The sequence below is a fragment of the Argiope bruennichi genome, chromosome 8 (genome assembly GCF_947563725.1).
Source record: "Argiope bruennichi chromosome 8, qqArgBrue1.1, whole genome shotgun sequence".
Taxonomy (NCBI): Eukaryota; Metazoa; Arthropoda; class Arachnida; order Araneae; family Araneidae; genus Argiope; species Argiope bruennichi.
In genome coordinates this window covers 9,069,447-9,086,272 of record NC_079158.1, presented here as the reverse complement: position 1 = coordinate 9,086,272, position 16,826 = coordinate 9,069,447, and the positions used below count along the sequence as shown (strand labels likewise).

At 34.2% G+C, this 16,826-nt stretch overlaps 1 protein-coding gene across 1 annotated transcript in view; it reads right to left on the bottom strand.

Annotated features, from left to right (window-relative positions):
* Window positions 1–16,826, bottom strand: part of LOC129980936 (uncharacterized) — a 153,333-nt gene that overhangs the window by 50,738 nt on the left and 85,769 nt on the right. Inside the window, exons 25-33 of the mRNA XM_056091443.1 lie at window positions 16,310–16,435; window positions 14,780–14,842; window positions 12,686–12,763; window positions 12,414–12,574; window positions 10,177–10,259; window positions 6,307–6,431; window positions 5,121–5,327; window positions 3,776–3,849; window positions 2,504–2,605 (exon numbers count right to left, since the gene is read on the bottom strand). Of these exons, the coding sequence (XP_055947418.1) occupies window positions 2,504–2,605; window positions 3,776–3,849; window positions 5,121–5,327; window positions 6,307–6,431; window positions 10,177–10,259; window positions 12,414–12,574; window positions 12,686–12,763; window positions 14,780–14,842; window positions 16,310–16,435 (1,019 nt within the window). The remainder of the gene's footprint in view (window positions 1–2,503; window positions 2,606–3,775; window positions 3,850–5,120; window positions 5,328–6,306; window positions 6,432–10,176; window positions 10,260–12,413; window positions 12,575–12,685; window positions 12,764–14,779; window positions 14,843–16,309; window positions 16,436–16,826) is intronic.

Below are 16,826 nucleotides of genomic sequence, written 5' to 3'. Positions count from 1 at the left end.
TCTCAACGTGCCTACGGTGCAATATTGTACATTTTTATTCTTTAAAAGGACAAGCCGAAAGAGCATTTAGTGTGTAGTCGCAACAAACTAGCACCTGTCAAGAATTTGGAACTTTGGCTGCACTAATGGGGACGCGGTTTTTACAATACTTCTGTACTGAAACTAATATCTGTTACTCAAAAGCAATAATGTGGAGGGATTCACAAGTTGCGTTAGGATGGATTCGCAGTGATCCCAGCAAATGGAAAACATTTGTTTGCAATAGAGTAACCGAAATAGTCACCCATACTAATCCTTCACAGTGGAGACATTGCCCTGGCACGGACAATCCTGTTGACATTCACTAGGTTCATTCATTGGTGGAAGGGTTCTGAATGGCTAGTTAAATCAGAAGAAAACTGGCCAGTTTCAAAAACTATTTATGAAGAAACAGTTACAACATAGAAACTAAAAAACAAAAAGTACAGACCCTTTACATTGCATCTACTCAGACAGTTATAAATGCTGAAAACTACAGTTCTTATGTTAAACTTTTACGTGTAACGTCATGGATTCTTCGATTTATCCACAATTGTAAAAACCAAGAAAAGCTAGTCAGTGAATTAAATTCCACAGAACTAAATCAAGCTCGTACTTACTGAATACAGACTGTTCAGAAAGAATAATTTCCTTTGAAATATGCTCTGATGACAGGAAAATCCCTTCCGAAGCACTCAAAAATAGAAAAATTTAGCCTGTTTCTTGAGAGCAATGAGGTACTACTTGATGGTCGACTACAGTTTTCATCATTTGAAACTACCGGAATTGATTTTGCTGGCCTGCTCTATGCCAAAGACAATAAACTATTTACAAAGGCCTATATAGTCATATTTATGTACATGTGCTGTAATTCGAGCTATCCATCTGGAAGTAGTTTCTAATTTAAACACTTAAGTCTTCTTACTAGCACTACTTACTGTATTTCGACGTTCGCTTCCTCACACTGTCTACTCCACATGCCACAACATTCTGCGCTGCAGATAAAGAGTTGAAGTCCTTGTTGAGCATCATATCTTCTTCTGAAGTACACCAGTTTTATGCCCACCATAGCATCACATGGAAATTCATTGCCCCACGAGTGGCTTGATGGGGAGGATGGTGGGAGAGACTGATTGGGGCCATCAAACAGTATTTGCGGAAAACTCTAGGTAAAACTTGTTTACACGCCACTGGTCTGATCACGGTTTTATGTGATGTAGAAGCCGCCCTGAACAGCAGACCAATTGTCCATGAATATGGTATTACAGAAGATCCGGACGAAGCACTAACACCCTCTCATTTTCTCATAAGAAAAGACTCACAACTATCCTTTTTGGCCCACCAAATTCTGACTCAGACTTAACACTATATGGAGATACACGAAGATGGCAAAAGGAGATCTAATAGATACGAGACCATTTCTCCACGTGAGGAAGCCACCCAAAGGAACTGAAATCCGAGTCGGAGATGGGGTTTTCTTGCAGGAGGAAGTTAGACCTCGACACACCTGGAAAAAAGCACTTGTTGAGGAGGTGATTTTAGGCCGTGACAACCAAGTCCGTACCTGCAAGCTACGAGTGAGTGGACATACATTTGTCCGACTAGTTCAGCTGGTCATCCCCTGGAGGATGTCGCGCCCGAGATATCAGAGAATGACGTCATATAGATCAAAACTATAACTTTTGTTATTACTTGCATGGCAACATGACGATTGCAACAAAATTTTTTTTGTAAATAAACATGGAGTCGTTCTAAGCTACGTCTTAGTGTGTGTTACATATGATTATCAGAAATTATTATACATTTTATATACAGCAGTATGCAATAACAAGTAAACATTTACAAAGCATTTTAAACTTTCAGATTGTTTTTTCGCAACTATTATTTGCCAACAGCTTGAGGTTAGAATACATGTATCGATTTTCTTTACTATCGATATTATCTTATATTTTACTTTCTTAGTGAAAATATATATCTGAGCACACATAACATTCACGCGTTGCCCAAGATCAGCAATTTTATGCGGGACAAGGGGGCGTATAATTTTATGTGAAACGAGGAAACATGAGAGAGAGTTTCAAGAGAGGGGCCACTCTAGCTGGATTGGGATTGTTTTAGAAAATGCATATATGTATATTTGGAACATTAAAACAAATTAGGGATTATTTCGGCCGAAATCATTGGACAATTACTCATTATTTTATTTATTCTTCTAAGGAAAAAGAACATTATTCTTACCTATTTGAAAGTTTTAAGTGCAAATAAGTTGTTTTTCAAATTGGTACAGACGCGATTATCAGCCCGTATTGTTTTCACTATCAGAGGGAACAATCTTTCAGCCGATCGAGTGGTGAAGGATGATGGTTCACAATATCCGATTTGGGGATATAATTTTGTAGTGTAAATCTGATAGTACTCAAAACTTTTCTTGAGACTTTTCCCATCGCGTTTTTACCTGACCGGAAATATAAAAAGAAGAGCTCACTTGTCCCCTTTGGTCCACTGCTTGAAAAGCTGAGCCGCCGTTTCGAGACATTCTTGGTTGCGACTCTCGCAGGACGCCAGCAAGATCACTTTCCGCAGCTCCCTGTGAGAGAAGGCAAATTCTGCATCAAAGTGAAAATTTCGAAAATGAGAAATATATGAATAAAGAAAACATCATTGAGAGAAATCTCTTTGTACGCAGGATATGCAATATTCCTAAACTATCACAAAATATTATTTTTTTAAAAATGCTCATAGACGTTTTGGTAATCATTTGTATTACTATTGCCCAATTTATTATTTTATTAAAAAAAATTCTTAAAATGATTTAAACTATCCTTTGGTTAAAACTTGAACATGTAAATCAATAGCGTAATGGTTTTTTGGATTTTTCTTTTCTTAGAAAATGTTTCTAAGATTCAGCATCTGACTTATTTTTCGGCTGCCTCAAACGCTTTTTATTTAAGCTAGATAAATTAATATTAATTGCGAAATTTATTAAATTTTTTGATTATTTTGATTAATATTCCAAGCACATTTTAATTTGCAAGCAAAAAAAAACTTCTTTTTCAGTATTCCACTATTTTTCTGATATATCTTAAATGCCCTATTTCTCAAGTTCCGATATAATGAATGTTTACTTTGAAATTTGAATGTAATAAATGTTTCTAAATTTAAAAATGAGCACATCTCAGTAAATTTTGTAGACAGAAGCACGAAACTTCGTGTGTACATAGGTGAATAAAAGAGAAACCTTTTACTATTGACACTTTTATACTCTGCGGGTGTATAAGAATTGAATTTAAACCTTTACAGACACTAAGTAGTTTTTATATAATTGTCTATCTTATTTAATGAAGTGAAATTATATATCTAGGAGCACTGTTTAAGAATATATACGTTTGTTCTATTTTTTGGGGGGGGGATGCTCTGTATACATTCATATGTTACGCCTATATTTAGTAGCATATTTGACCGACAAGCGCGCCTATGTTTCCCACAAGTATTTATTAATTCATGAGAGATGCCTTTAAAATATTTAAATCACGAACTAGACATCGGAAACTTAGTTTAACCAGCGATTCGTCATCTCGCCGGTGTATGAAGAACAATCGATAGTAAGTAACCGTATTTTTAAGAAAACTCTGTGTAACCAAACATAAAGATCGAATTAAATCTTATGAAAATTTTATTAGTCTGTTTTTGTATGCATATCCATTGGGAGCTGAGTAATTGTGAATGAACCAGCTGAATGATGACTTGATGTACGTACCTCTTCGAGTAGTCACCGGTATCATTCCAAGAACATTTCTTCAGAAGGTCTTTGCTGAGACTGCGGACGTATTCCTGAGGGTGTGATAAAATAGGATTTAATGCTTGAAAAAGTGTAAGTGGGCTTATTGAGTACTTTCACGTTGTAATTATTAATCGTATTTAGAAAGTAAAGCTGACGTGACATGATTGAAAATGTTCGTGACTTCGAACATTTTCAATCAAGACATTTTTATGTTTTCGGGTGAATAGACAGAATTATTGCTTTTGGGAAACCTCCAATCCTGAATTTGTGAACGTAAGACCGTTGCATATACAAAAGGTAACAGTTTGTCTTGCTCTTTGTGGATCCGAAATAATCAGACGAATTTTCCTTGCGTCAAATATTAAGGCTGATGCTTATGAGCTACTGCTCAGACAGTCGTTTGTTCCTCAAATTCGTTATCCGGGTATGAATACCGGTGAGATTGATTCATGCAAGACTGTGCTTCCCTGCATCGAACAGCCAGTGCGTTTGACATCATTAACAATGGAATCCGAATTGTCGCTTATCAATATCCAAACCGTTATCCTATTCCCTTATCCACCTTATTCACCAGATATGAATCCATGTGATTTCTCTCATTGGGGTCATATGCATTAAATTCCTTTTCAACCTTCTTTTCAATAGAATAATATCTTTAATGATAACTGCAAAGACTCAAAAGTATTTCAGTTACTAGTTGTAGCTTCATTAAAATACACCCTGTGTATGTTCTACTGTAAATTATCACATTGCATTAAGAAATTATTGCGATTCGCTTACCAGCATTTGAAAACAATTGCATGTTCTCTAAACATAGTCGCAGCTTTAAATGACTAGTTTGGCAATCTAATTATCAAGGTGGGGATCGGCTACTCCGCTGCCGTTTCCGATCATCTTTCCTAGCGCGATTTCAATTCATTTTTGTTTCTAACTTCCCCAATTATTATGCATGCAATTCCATGAAAAACGTTTGTGTTTCGGCACTTTCCATTGATGAAGCGAATATAGAAAATTATTATAGATAGGAAACTGAGGTCACGTATTTCATTCATTTAACTCATTGTAATTTTAAATCAGAGTCCTCCTATACATTTATACAGTTTGGCGCAGCATAGCCAACATCATGGCTCTTGTGCCAATAAAATCCACAAAATCCAAATCCTCCTATACATTTAGATAAATATAACCTCAAAAAATCTTTTTTTTATATAGAAATTTGTTAAAATCTCAAGGTTGAATTTATAATTTTCTCTTTCTTATATGAAAGAAATATTCAAATATTTTCGTAAACGGAATTTTTTTTAAAAAAAAAGTGTAAAACCTTAATGAGTTCCCTGACTTCTCGGTCTGCCTTGAAATATGTCTTAAGACGGTTGAGCTCCGCCAGCGCCACTCGCCAAGCCCCGTGGAACTCTTCGTGACTCAGGTAGCCAATCAATTTCAGAGGAATGTCGTAATTCACCAGCCCCGCGTTGGCTAAGGAAAAGGAGTCATAGACGAGATTTACGCGGTCAGCAGGACTAAACACCTGAAAGAAGAATTGAAAATAAACTTTTTATTAGCGCAAAAAATATAGAACTTATTGCAATAATTTTCTATATTTTTTTGTTTGTTTGTTAATTCATTTTCTATACGAACAAAAGACATTTTCATTCAACGCACATGAATAGGTAGAGTGCCACATAGTTCAAGAACATGGCCCGAAATAGCAAGATTAATATGTTGTTGTTGTTGTTACTTGTGTCATAGACAAGCCCGCTGAAGGAGTCGGCGATTTAAGCCGAGTTTGTGCAGTACCAAAGGGCAGAAGTCTGACTTCTAGTTCATATGAAGCTGACACTCACACACTTAAGAATCACTTTTTACACATACCTCTTTCACATACCTCACATATAAAACACAGGGTAAAGCACAACCATGCCGAACCAGGACTCGAACCCGGGACCCCCAGATCACGGGGAAGACGCGCTACTATTAGAGCAGGACGCCAGCGCAGAATTACTATTCTGGGATAAATTCGTGCCTCTATGACACTTTTATGTACAGGTACGCACAGATTTTCCTTGTCAGCGCTTCATTTCAAATATTACAGAAAATGCCGTATAGTAAATTTCATCCGTCTATCTCCTTGCTTTCAGTAACAAACAAACGCCCCTAATTTCAAGATTTTTTTTAGGCGCAATATTCGGCGATACACCAAAATCTAGAAATATTTTTTTAAATCACCGTCACCTTTTCTTTTAGTATTATGCTTCATATATGAGGAAGGAAGGTAACAGACAAATAAACTAACCCATTTGTCGGAGTAGAGTATTAATTTCATTTCAAAGCTGAACATGTATTACCATCCACGATACTCCGATTGTCGAAGATCCAGTAATTATTTATTCTAATGACAAATCAAAAATTATATTTAAATCAATGTTGTAAATGAGGAAAAATTGATAAAAGTAGTTTATTTGGCGTCAAAGTTTATAGTGTCTTTCCCAGAAAAATGGGCTACTTACCGTATGGTTGCTATGGAGAATCTGTATGATATTGATCCAGCTTTGGAGATCGTAGTTCACAGAATAGTAGCCGCTGAAATTGACGTTGAATTTTATCCAGGTATTGGGAGACACACTCACAGACACTGGAAAAAGATTGCACATCGTTAATAGTTTATATTACACTCATGCCCATAAATTAAGGATAATGTCAGCAAATAGTGCCGGCAAACGGGACTAAAATAAAAAAATAAACGTGACTTATTCATAAAGCTTATTTATTAAACAAAAGATACAGAACAAAAAAAGATGGTGCATGTATGATATCATTAATAAAAACTACGATTTTTGCTCCCTGGAGCAATTACAAAAAATATCTTCCTTACAAAAATTTAACTTTACATGCTTGGTATGATGATTAATACATCGTATGTCTTCCAGATGATTAAATCAAATTATCGAGCTGATCTTGGGGAAAATTACTCCACTTGGCAAGCAATGCTCTCTGAAGTTCCGGTAAACATGTAGGAGGTAGCTGATAGACTGCAACTCATCGACCAAGAATGCCCCACACATGCTTCTGTTGGATTCAAGTCAGGCGAAAATGCTGGCCATTCCATAAGGCTGATAACTTCAGATTGAAGGTATTCGTTTACGATGTTTGCACGTTTAAGACGGGCTTTGTCATACATAAGCACAAATTCTACACCCATGGCACCACTAAACAAACATACATGTTGTTTGAGAATGAAATATCGATAAATTTGACCTGTCGTGGTTTCGATTTGGGCATGCAGATCTGTTTTGGCGTCCAGTGCAATTCCATCCCACCGAGCAATTCTGTACCAATTTAAAGCTGTCTTTCAGTGATGTTCCCTTGATGGCAACGGGTATTTGACATTCTTCATATGCAAGCTAAACCTGGACTCGTCGGAGAACATCAGAACATCACACAGACTCACTTTGGAGATGCCCACGTTTCATGTTTTCTACTCTAGGATACCCGCCGGTGACAGTGAGTTGCCGTGGGCGGAACGCATCTGACAGACCTGCAAGCATATAGATCACTATGTCCCAAACATCTGTACACGGTTTGCCATGAAACTATCGCATCCGGAACTGAAGGTAGCTGACGAGACAAGGTCTGATGCTGTACTCCGTCTGCTCCCTTTGGCAGTTGCTGATAAATACCTGTCGATATTAGATGTTGTAACTCGGGGACTGTAACGTCTAATGACCTTTCCATCATCTTTGAATCGTTGCCAAAGTATAGAAATAACACATTGGGCGATCCCCCATTCCTCGGACACTTCCATTAGAGTGCGCCACATTGCAGACGGCTGATAATTCTACCACGAAAAAAATCATCCACATGCGTCTTCTGAGTTATAACTATTTGGTTATGGCACTGAGCGGCTTATACAAGGCTTGTGAACAATTTTACTTTTTTTTTTTTTTGCCACCATTCTCTATGTACCCTTCTCTTACAATCATGCCATTGTGACGTACTATCGGCGTCATCTGGTGGCATCCTGTAATTTGCATATTATTCTTGAAGATGTGTGTGATAGTTCTAAAGGTGAAATTTTTATTTTAGAGTTCGATTTCCCTGTGATTCCGAATTATCCTTAATTTATAGGACATAAGTGTAACTGCAATACGCACATCTGCATCAATCAGTGCCAATGAAACTTGATAACGTGGGTATTCATTAGATCGAATAAAATAGGTAAATATTATCGAATAATAATGGTGAATATTATCGTAATTCCCGTATTTAAAAATTACTTAAAATACGGAATCGTTCAAATTTTATCATATAACATTTAGAGGGAATAGTAATTACCGATGGTTCTGCCAGCTGAAAGGCACATAACATAATATTATTCATATAAGCTTTGCACATGCAAATGTATATATATCATAAATTTGAATTGAAAGCTACATATTATGTTGCATATCTCCTGCTTTAAAGCTTGAATTTCTATCGTGATGACGCACCACTTACTTGTTTCTTATGAACGCGCAGTCTTTACATGGTTTCCCCGATCGGTTAGAAAGGCAAAAATATTGAGGTGATATTCGATTCTCTATCATACCCTTTGTGCAGCATTCTAATTACTTCTTTCTGTCCTTTCTGATGTAACTACGAATCAAACGAAATCGTGTTTCACCTGGAAATTTTCGAGGGAAAATAATTAGAATAGACTGCATCTGTAAAGACGGGTTACTGAAATACCGCTTGCTTCCGTTGAATAGAAACAATAGAAAAAAGCAAAATAAACTGGAAGGACTGCGAGTTTAGCACTTAATAGACGATGGAAACGCCGATCTCATTGGGGGCATCTCTATCGCCGGTCCGCGAATTTTCCAAATGAGACCATTTTTGTATTATTGCTGTATTTCATTATCTTAGTTATTTGGACAGCTAATATCTTTAGTTAATAGAAACGAAACAGTTGTGAAAATGTATGCATATAATTTATAGTACGAATTTTAGCTTAGTATAAATTATATGTATAATTTAACCATCGAAAATATGGATAGTATCAAAACCTTTAGTAAAAAAAAAAAAAAAAAAAAAAATCGTGAATGGAGAAAAAAATGGAGAATGGAATTTACATTCTATTATGACATTTACATCCAATTTGAAATAATTAGGAAAACTATCCTCCAGCTGATTAAGAAACTAAGAACCATCCTCTGTTTCCAATTACTGGTCCATATTTTATTTCGTATTAGATGACTTTAGAAGAGCGTTCAGTTCCTAAGGATTAATAGCTGCTAAAATTTTCGATTAAATATTTTGTGACACTCCAAAAGTAGGCTTTATAACATTTTTTACCACAGATCCTTTCTGAAGTCAATCTTTAACTTTAAATACAACAAAATGTTAAAAAATTATATTGAGAATATTTTATACTAAAACTTACACGGAATGAAAGCTGAATCTTCGTATTTTAATCATCAAAAATAGAAAATTAGCCAAGATGAAATATTAGTAACTATGAAAACAATTTGAGTTTCAACAATGCAATCAGGTATAAGATACATTTAATATATTTTTTAAATCTTTAAAACGGAAAAAATTTACAGTATCATTGAAAGTTATATATATTTTTAATTTTAAGTTGATATACAAATAATTTTTGAGCTGTAATATTTTATCAACGTGTAGCAGAAAAATGTTAAAAATGTTCAATACACATTCTCACCTTCCAAATTATATAAAGTGCCAAATTCAGTAGCTCTGGGCCAAACGGTCAGGCCTGCATAGCGCCAACACACACACACACACATTCATCGTAATTGTTAGCAGAAATCAGCTGCTTCCGCCGCCTCAAGAGATATCGCAAATTAAATTTTGTCAGAGCGTTAACAACTACATCGATTCCGCAAAAAAAACTTATTCAGGATGTATTGTGTTCATAGTTAAAATATATTTCTAAATAATGCTTACTTTTCGAATTTGGTTAACATGGCGATTGAATCAATGTTATTTATATCGAACAGATGGTTATCGAAGGCAGCAAGTTTCTTCTTTTTTAATAAAAATATAATTTTGTATTTTATAGTAGGCTGATAACCGCTATCACTACTAGATACTCACAAATGGATTATGTCACTCGTATGGAATCAAATTTAATTGAAATCAACCAACAAATTATTTACTAAGTCGATAAAATATTAAGCTGTTGCATTGTGATCATGAATGCATAAATGGACAAAATTTCGGTAACAGAAAAATCGATTATAAATTTCATCTCTGCAAACACACACACACACACACACACACACACATACACACACACACACACACACACACACACACACACACACACACACACACACACACACACACACACACACAGAATTAAAATTTCCACTTGCCTTTTTCGGTGGAATTGAGAAGTACGTGGGTAACTTCACTGCTGTTCGAAGTTCGGTACGTTAGAGGGATGTGCCACACGTAGCTGAAAACAAAGCAGATTCAAGAACGAAAGAAAATACTGCAAATGACACTTTCAATTTTACGTTGACTATCTAATATTTTCTTCAAATGAAAAATAAGCTCTCTAAATTTAACACATTAAATATGCATTTTAACAATTGAAAGAGCACCCGTCATTTTTACCCCGATTTCTTGACAAATCTAAAAACCAGTAAGCCGTTTCAGACGAAATTCATGCTGACATTTTTTTGGAAAAAAAAAAAAAAAAAAGAAAGAAAGAAAGAAAAGAAAAAGGAAAAGAAAGAATGATGCCAATTAAATTGCTATTAATTTTCAAGTTCTGCATATGAAGCCTTACGGTTTTAAAATCCGATAATACTATGGATGAATATATAATAAAAAAATTAACATTAATTAATTAATACGATTATGTTTATATACATGCATATGTAATGCATCGTTCGTTTAACATATCAAATTTGCTATAGCAACAAAAGTAGATTTGGTGTTTCTATGATCACTGTAAAAATTTGAAGACAACGAGCTCAATGAGATGTTAGTTATTAGTTATCATTTGAAAAAGAATAATGATGAAAAGAATAGAAAGTTTTTATATCTGAATTACTTTTGTTATTTTTTAACTAAACAATTAACGAATTATGACTAACAATGAATAAAGTATTCTTAATATCCGTAAAATTGATAAATTATGCTAGAATGTAATTGTAATTATAGTAAGTGAAATTATACACATATTATTTAAGTTTTTCTAAAAAGTGCATCCGCACCCGTTAAATGACTTTATTAAAGATTTTTGAATTGGTAAATATTATCTTAAAATAAAGGAGCCTTTCACAGAAGGTGGTTTCTTGTCTTTATATGCTTTTTGAATACTTATTCTGGAAGAATGTAATTTATGTACATCCTCACTTTATTTTAAATGATCAAAAATACTCTGCTTTTAGATATATTGATTGCATATACAGATTCATGTTTTTTACAGAATTTTTAACTAAAAGATTTCTCTACGAAAAAATGAGAAAAAAAAGCATAGTTTTTTATTCACTGTTTATCAACATTTTGTTTTTTAAGAAAAATTACAATTTTAGCAGATAATTTAAAACTCTGGTAACCAAACGACTGCTTGTCTTCATTTAAAAACATTCAAGAAAGTGCGCAATCATCATCAACAGAAATGCCAAAAAGGTTTGATTTCAGCAATTTCAATATGTTAATTTATGTTAATGATGAAATCAAACAAAGGATAAAACGAAAGAGAAATTCGTGAAGTCAAAGACAAATTTAAATAGTATGAAATATTATTTTGTCAAGATGGAAAAATCAAATTATAAGATTGAAGAAAGAAAAAAACATTATTTATCATTGAGACTTTCACCTCCCTTAGGAATGAAGCAATTTTGTACTTAGCATAAGTTGCCTAGTAACTGTAACACACTGAGAGCAACCACACGAGCATGCACAGTTAGTACATAGAATAATTAGATTTACTTGCGTTATTTATAAGCATCGCTCTTATAGTTTTCAAAAAGGGATTCGTGATATCTAGAGATTAATTGAAATCCTGCATTGACATCAACGAATTTCGCTGCATCCAATTAAATTAAAAGCTGAGGATGGACTGTCGAATCAGAGAGGCCAGTCCATCGGCTCTTTTTCTTTGACCCAAACTTATCTATCAACTCTGTTTTTCTTTATTATTTTTTCTTTTTGAGACCTCTACGTTACCCTTAACCAAGGCATCTGGCTTTGATCACTTCTCGGGAAGATAAAGGATAACCACCCCCTTAACTTTCGTCGTCAAACAAGCCCATCTGCAGATGTTCTGTCTTGCATGACTAGGTTGTTCATTATGTAATTTTGGCACAATATGTGACGCTTAAGAAGAGATTTCCATATCATTGTTAACCTATCTCTAGTACGGGCAGTATAGGGGTTTGTAAAAGTAATGTGAATAGTATACATTAAATGAAAAATGTAGTCGAAAAATACGAAGCGTAAGAACTAAAATGAAAAACAAAAATTATTGTGGGAATTTATAAATTGGAGACGAATTTAAGATAGGAAAGGGGCCAAAAAATGAAGTTCACTATTTCGAAACTTTAGACTGAAATTCAGAGATCAATTGAGAGTTTTAAAAGATGAGATGATTACTTACTCGAAAGGCGTTGGCTTGGCCGAAAGTTGGGCTGTTTCTAGATCTTCTAGAAACCTGTGCTGCTGAATAATGCAGTTTTCTACGTCAGAGCAATTCACATACAGGTAGGGATAGTTCATCTGTTTTGTCCAAGTGTCCATCATACGGCTCACATCCAAGCGCTGCCAAAAACAAACAAACAAACAAAAAAGAATGGAGCGTTGATATTCATATATCACAGATGTTTTGATTCCTCGGTCTATAACAAACAAAACAATTTTGAGATTCTTTACCTGCCGGGAGTTGAAGGTGAATGCATTCCACACATCCTGCATCCTGGCGTTTCCAAATGAGTGCCGGGTCAAATAAGCCTTGAAAACGAAGCACAGATTAGTCACATCTGCATGATTTGGAAATGGAAAATCAGCATTTTCTGTGTAATGCTTTACACAGAGGTGATAAAAGTCGCAAAGAAAAGAGGGAGAGCAATGTAAAAATATACAGAAAGCAGTAGTAACAAAATGTATGTATGGATTATGCATTGGCAGGGCTTTCATTTGTATTCAAGTGATTCATGTGAATCATGTGTGAGATCATAGCCACAAAACGGGAATTAACAGACTTTGATCAAGGAATGGTAATCGGAGCTAGACGCATAGGACATTCCATTTCAGAAATCATTAAAGAATTCAACATTCTGAGATTTCAGGCATAACCTCCCACCATGGAAATGGCAATGGTCGACCACCTGCGTTTAATGACCGAAACCAGCAAAGTGTGCATAGAATTGTCAATGTTAACAGACAAGCAATCCTGCTTGAAATAACCGCAGGAATCATTGTGGGACGGATGTGTCCGTTCGGACAGGGTAGCAAAATTAAGATTTCGAAAGCTATGGAAGTATAAAATTGACTCCAATGCCTTTATTAAAAGCACGACATCGTCTACAGCGTTTCTCCTAAGCTCGAGACCATATCGGTTGGAACCTAAACGACGGAAAATTATGGCTTTGTCAGATAAGTCACGATTTCGGTTGGTAAGAGCTGATTCTAGGGTTCCAGTGTAGTAGCCATTCACCGATAACTGATCGCATACTTCCATTTCTTGTCTCAACAGCCACCAGCGACTGATTTCGCATTTTTTTCAGACCAAATAAGTCACTATTGACTGACAATGTAATTTTCATTCAGATTGCAGTAGTAATTGTTAACTAATGATATACATTCAAAAATTATATCTTCTTAATAAATTTTAATCTGGAGCTCATTATTTTATGACTTCCAAAATAATTAGGTGCATTTTTTATGAACCTAAATGCATGCAGTGCGTGGAATCAAAAATAATTCTTGTAGAAGTTCCTGTAATTTCTCTTTTAGTATTCCGATTTTGCTCAGCTTGATTTTTTTTAAATTTTCATTCAGAAGAGTGATCACCATTTTAAGGAATGTTGCCATTTTTATGGCCTTAATTTCTTCTTTTGCGTGATTAATTTAATTTTTTCTTTTGCGTAATTAATTTTTTTGTAATATCTATAGTGTTTATCAATGTTGATATTTTACAAAATTTTCTTCGGGAAATTCGAAATAGACATAATTATTTAATTTGAATCTCTGTCTTGAAGGAGCAATGAATTTCTGGAGCCAAATAATTAAATACATGGTCTGTATTCCTTTTTTAATAGTTAATAGTAACCTTAAGGCCTTAAAGTATCAAAGTATGTCTGATTAACTCTAGTTTATTGAATTATTAATAGAGAATTAGCTTACTGATCTAGCATAATGAATCCTCACTTAGTAGGAAATAAATCCAGACTTTAGATTCCGCTAAAAAGGGAGATTTCGTGCCTTGATTGAAGGAGGAGTAAAATCCCATTCAATCCTAGTACAAATTTTTAGCTAGAACTGAATGGGTTTTCACCACACTGGCACTACAAGTGCACCTAAGCAACAGCATAATGAAATATTTCTTCTATTTTTAAATCAATTCTAATACTGGTTACATGGAATGCCTATACTTCAAGTCCTAAATCTAACATCAATAAAATTACTAGAATTTTACCAAAGAAGACGGTGTGTAAAATCATTGCCTAAATGCAATAAATTAAAAACCTTTTCCATAGAAAAGTATGATGCTTTTGTTGTTGTTGTTTACAACAAGCCCTTTGAAAAAAACATTCGAGATACTTGGCCCTAAATAACAGATTCGGAAAAGTGTTGATAACGGCTGTCTCGATTCAAAAATACAAAGGGTTACTCAGTTGCGCAATTACAGGGACCCTACTCCATAATAAATTGAAACTATTCATATTAAGCTTATTTGCAACAAAAACAAATGGAAATGGAAATATTTTTTCGGTTTCAATGATTTAAAACTGAGAAGGAACTTACAGATATTCCGTCTCTGAAATCCTCTCCGATGTAATTCTCAAGCATGCGCAGAATTGAGGAGCCCTAAAAAGCAAAATAATTCAATTGAGTTCAATATATTATATATATATAGTACTAAAAAACAAGTTAATAGGAAAAAATTCGTTTCCAATTTTAGATTGTTTTAATTACCTAATGCTAATATTTTTGGTTACTATATATATTATGCGCCCATTAAAAAGAGGGGGACCATTGAATATTTCGGATTTTCTAATACATACCTTTTTTGCTTATAATCAATTATATAAATCGCAGATAGGAATATTAATTCCATCACTGACATGATTCGTATCTTCCAGTTTATTAGATGAATCACTTCTACTTTCTCATATATACATGAAGCGGGATCCACTAATTGGACAGACAGCGCGAATCGCAAACATGGCTCAAATAATGGCATCAGAGGCAATCAAAGTGAAATCACAATATAAAATGTCGATGAGTCGTAAAAGGTCTTTAGGGAGCACTACGATCCTTTCTTAACTAAAAATGGATGGTTAGTGTCATAACAAACATTTTAACATTGATTTATTTCTATCTGATAGTTATGTCCTATAGTATATATATATATATATATAGTATTGTCAATGCATTGATAAAAACTAATTTTTTTTATGCTCGTGTGACGAGCTCATGCAAGTTAAATTGTAATATTATTTTTAGATGAAATATATTGTTGAAAAATATGTTTAAAATATTTTTTCAAATTTTATTAAAAATAGAACAAAAAATTCAACTACAAAACAATTAGTATTATTAAAATAATAGTATTTTGAATTTTAAGATATTGTAAAAATAATTTTTGTACTTTGTTTTTGGAAGTTATAGCTGGAAAACGCCAAAATTTCGCATACTTTTTTATTAATTAAAATATCTAAAAACTCCTTTCGATGTGCACATTCTCACCCTCCAAACATGGTACTCTAGATCAAAGGTTTGCCTGTAGAGCGCCGAAACACACTTATATTCACAAAAATACAAACACGCATTCATCCTTATTATAAGAAAAGGTAAAGACAAAGATTTACGAATGCGTAGCATAAAACAAAAATTACTATCTGTATCCATTTATTCGTCCTCCTATTCTCTGAATTTCTTCAAAACTGCTAGTAGAAGAGATATAAAACGTATATTTCATTTTGTGATTCATTTTTATGCCTACTGCCTTATTTTCAACTATCGAAACTATTTATTGTGGCATTTTATTAAACCAGCCGTCTTTGTATTCTAGCTGCTCGCCCACAATATTGACAAAATAATAATAATAATAATCCTACAGTGAGAGGGATTGCTTTGAAACAGGTGGAATGCAGAAAAAGGGCCGCAGTGGTGAAGGCAAGGAAGAAGCGAATGTTGCATTAACATGTAGAAATATACACAATGGATGTGATTAGTTAAACAGGCTCATCCTCGAAAGCAAGAATGTTCCCAGTCTCAAGTGCATTAGCGTGAGCGGAGGAGGGAGTGCGCCTTGCACAGAATTTCATTTACCTTTTTGCATTTAATATCGTCATGGAAGCCACTGACTTTCTCCACTCTCTGAACGATGGGGTGAGAGTGGACGGTTCGGTCAGCAATCAGCGCATCCGTCAAACGAAGTAATTCGATGTCATCTTCCTGGAGAGAGAAAAAAAAAGAATTTTATTGCTGTCCTACTTGAAAAATCATCTTTAACTGACATATTAACCATTTTCTTATCATCAATAATGATAAACTAGCCCAGGTTGATCATTATTTTTCTTCTCAAAACAACACCATCACTTATCAAATTATTTATTACAACTATAAATCAAATTATTTATTACAACTATAAATCAAATTATTTATTACAACTATAAGCGACCTATTATTGAAGAATTATTTTTCATGAAATATTAGTTTTGAACAACATACGAACTGCATTACTAATTTACTTATATTAAACTTAAAAGATTAATTTCTAAATGTAATTGTTAAAGTACTATTTTTTTCTCATTTCTTTTTCAAATGATTTTACTTAACTTCGAAT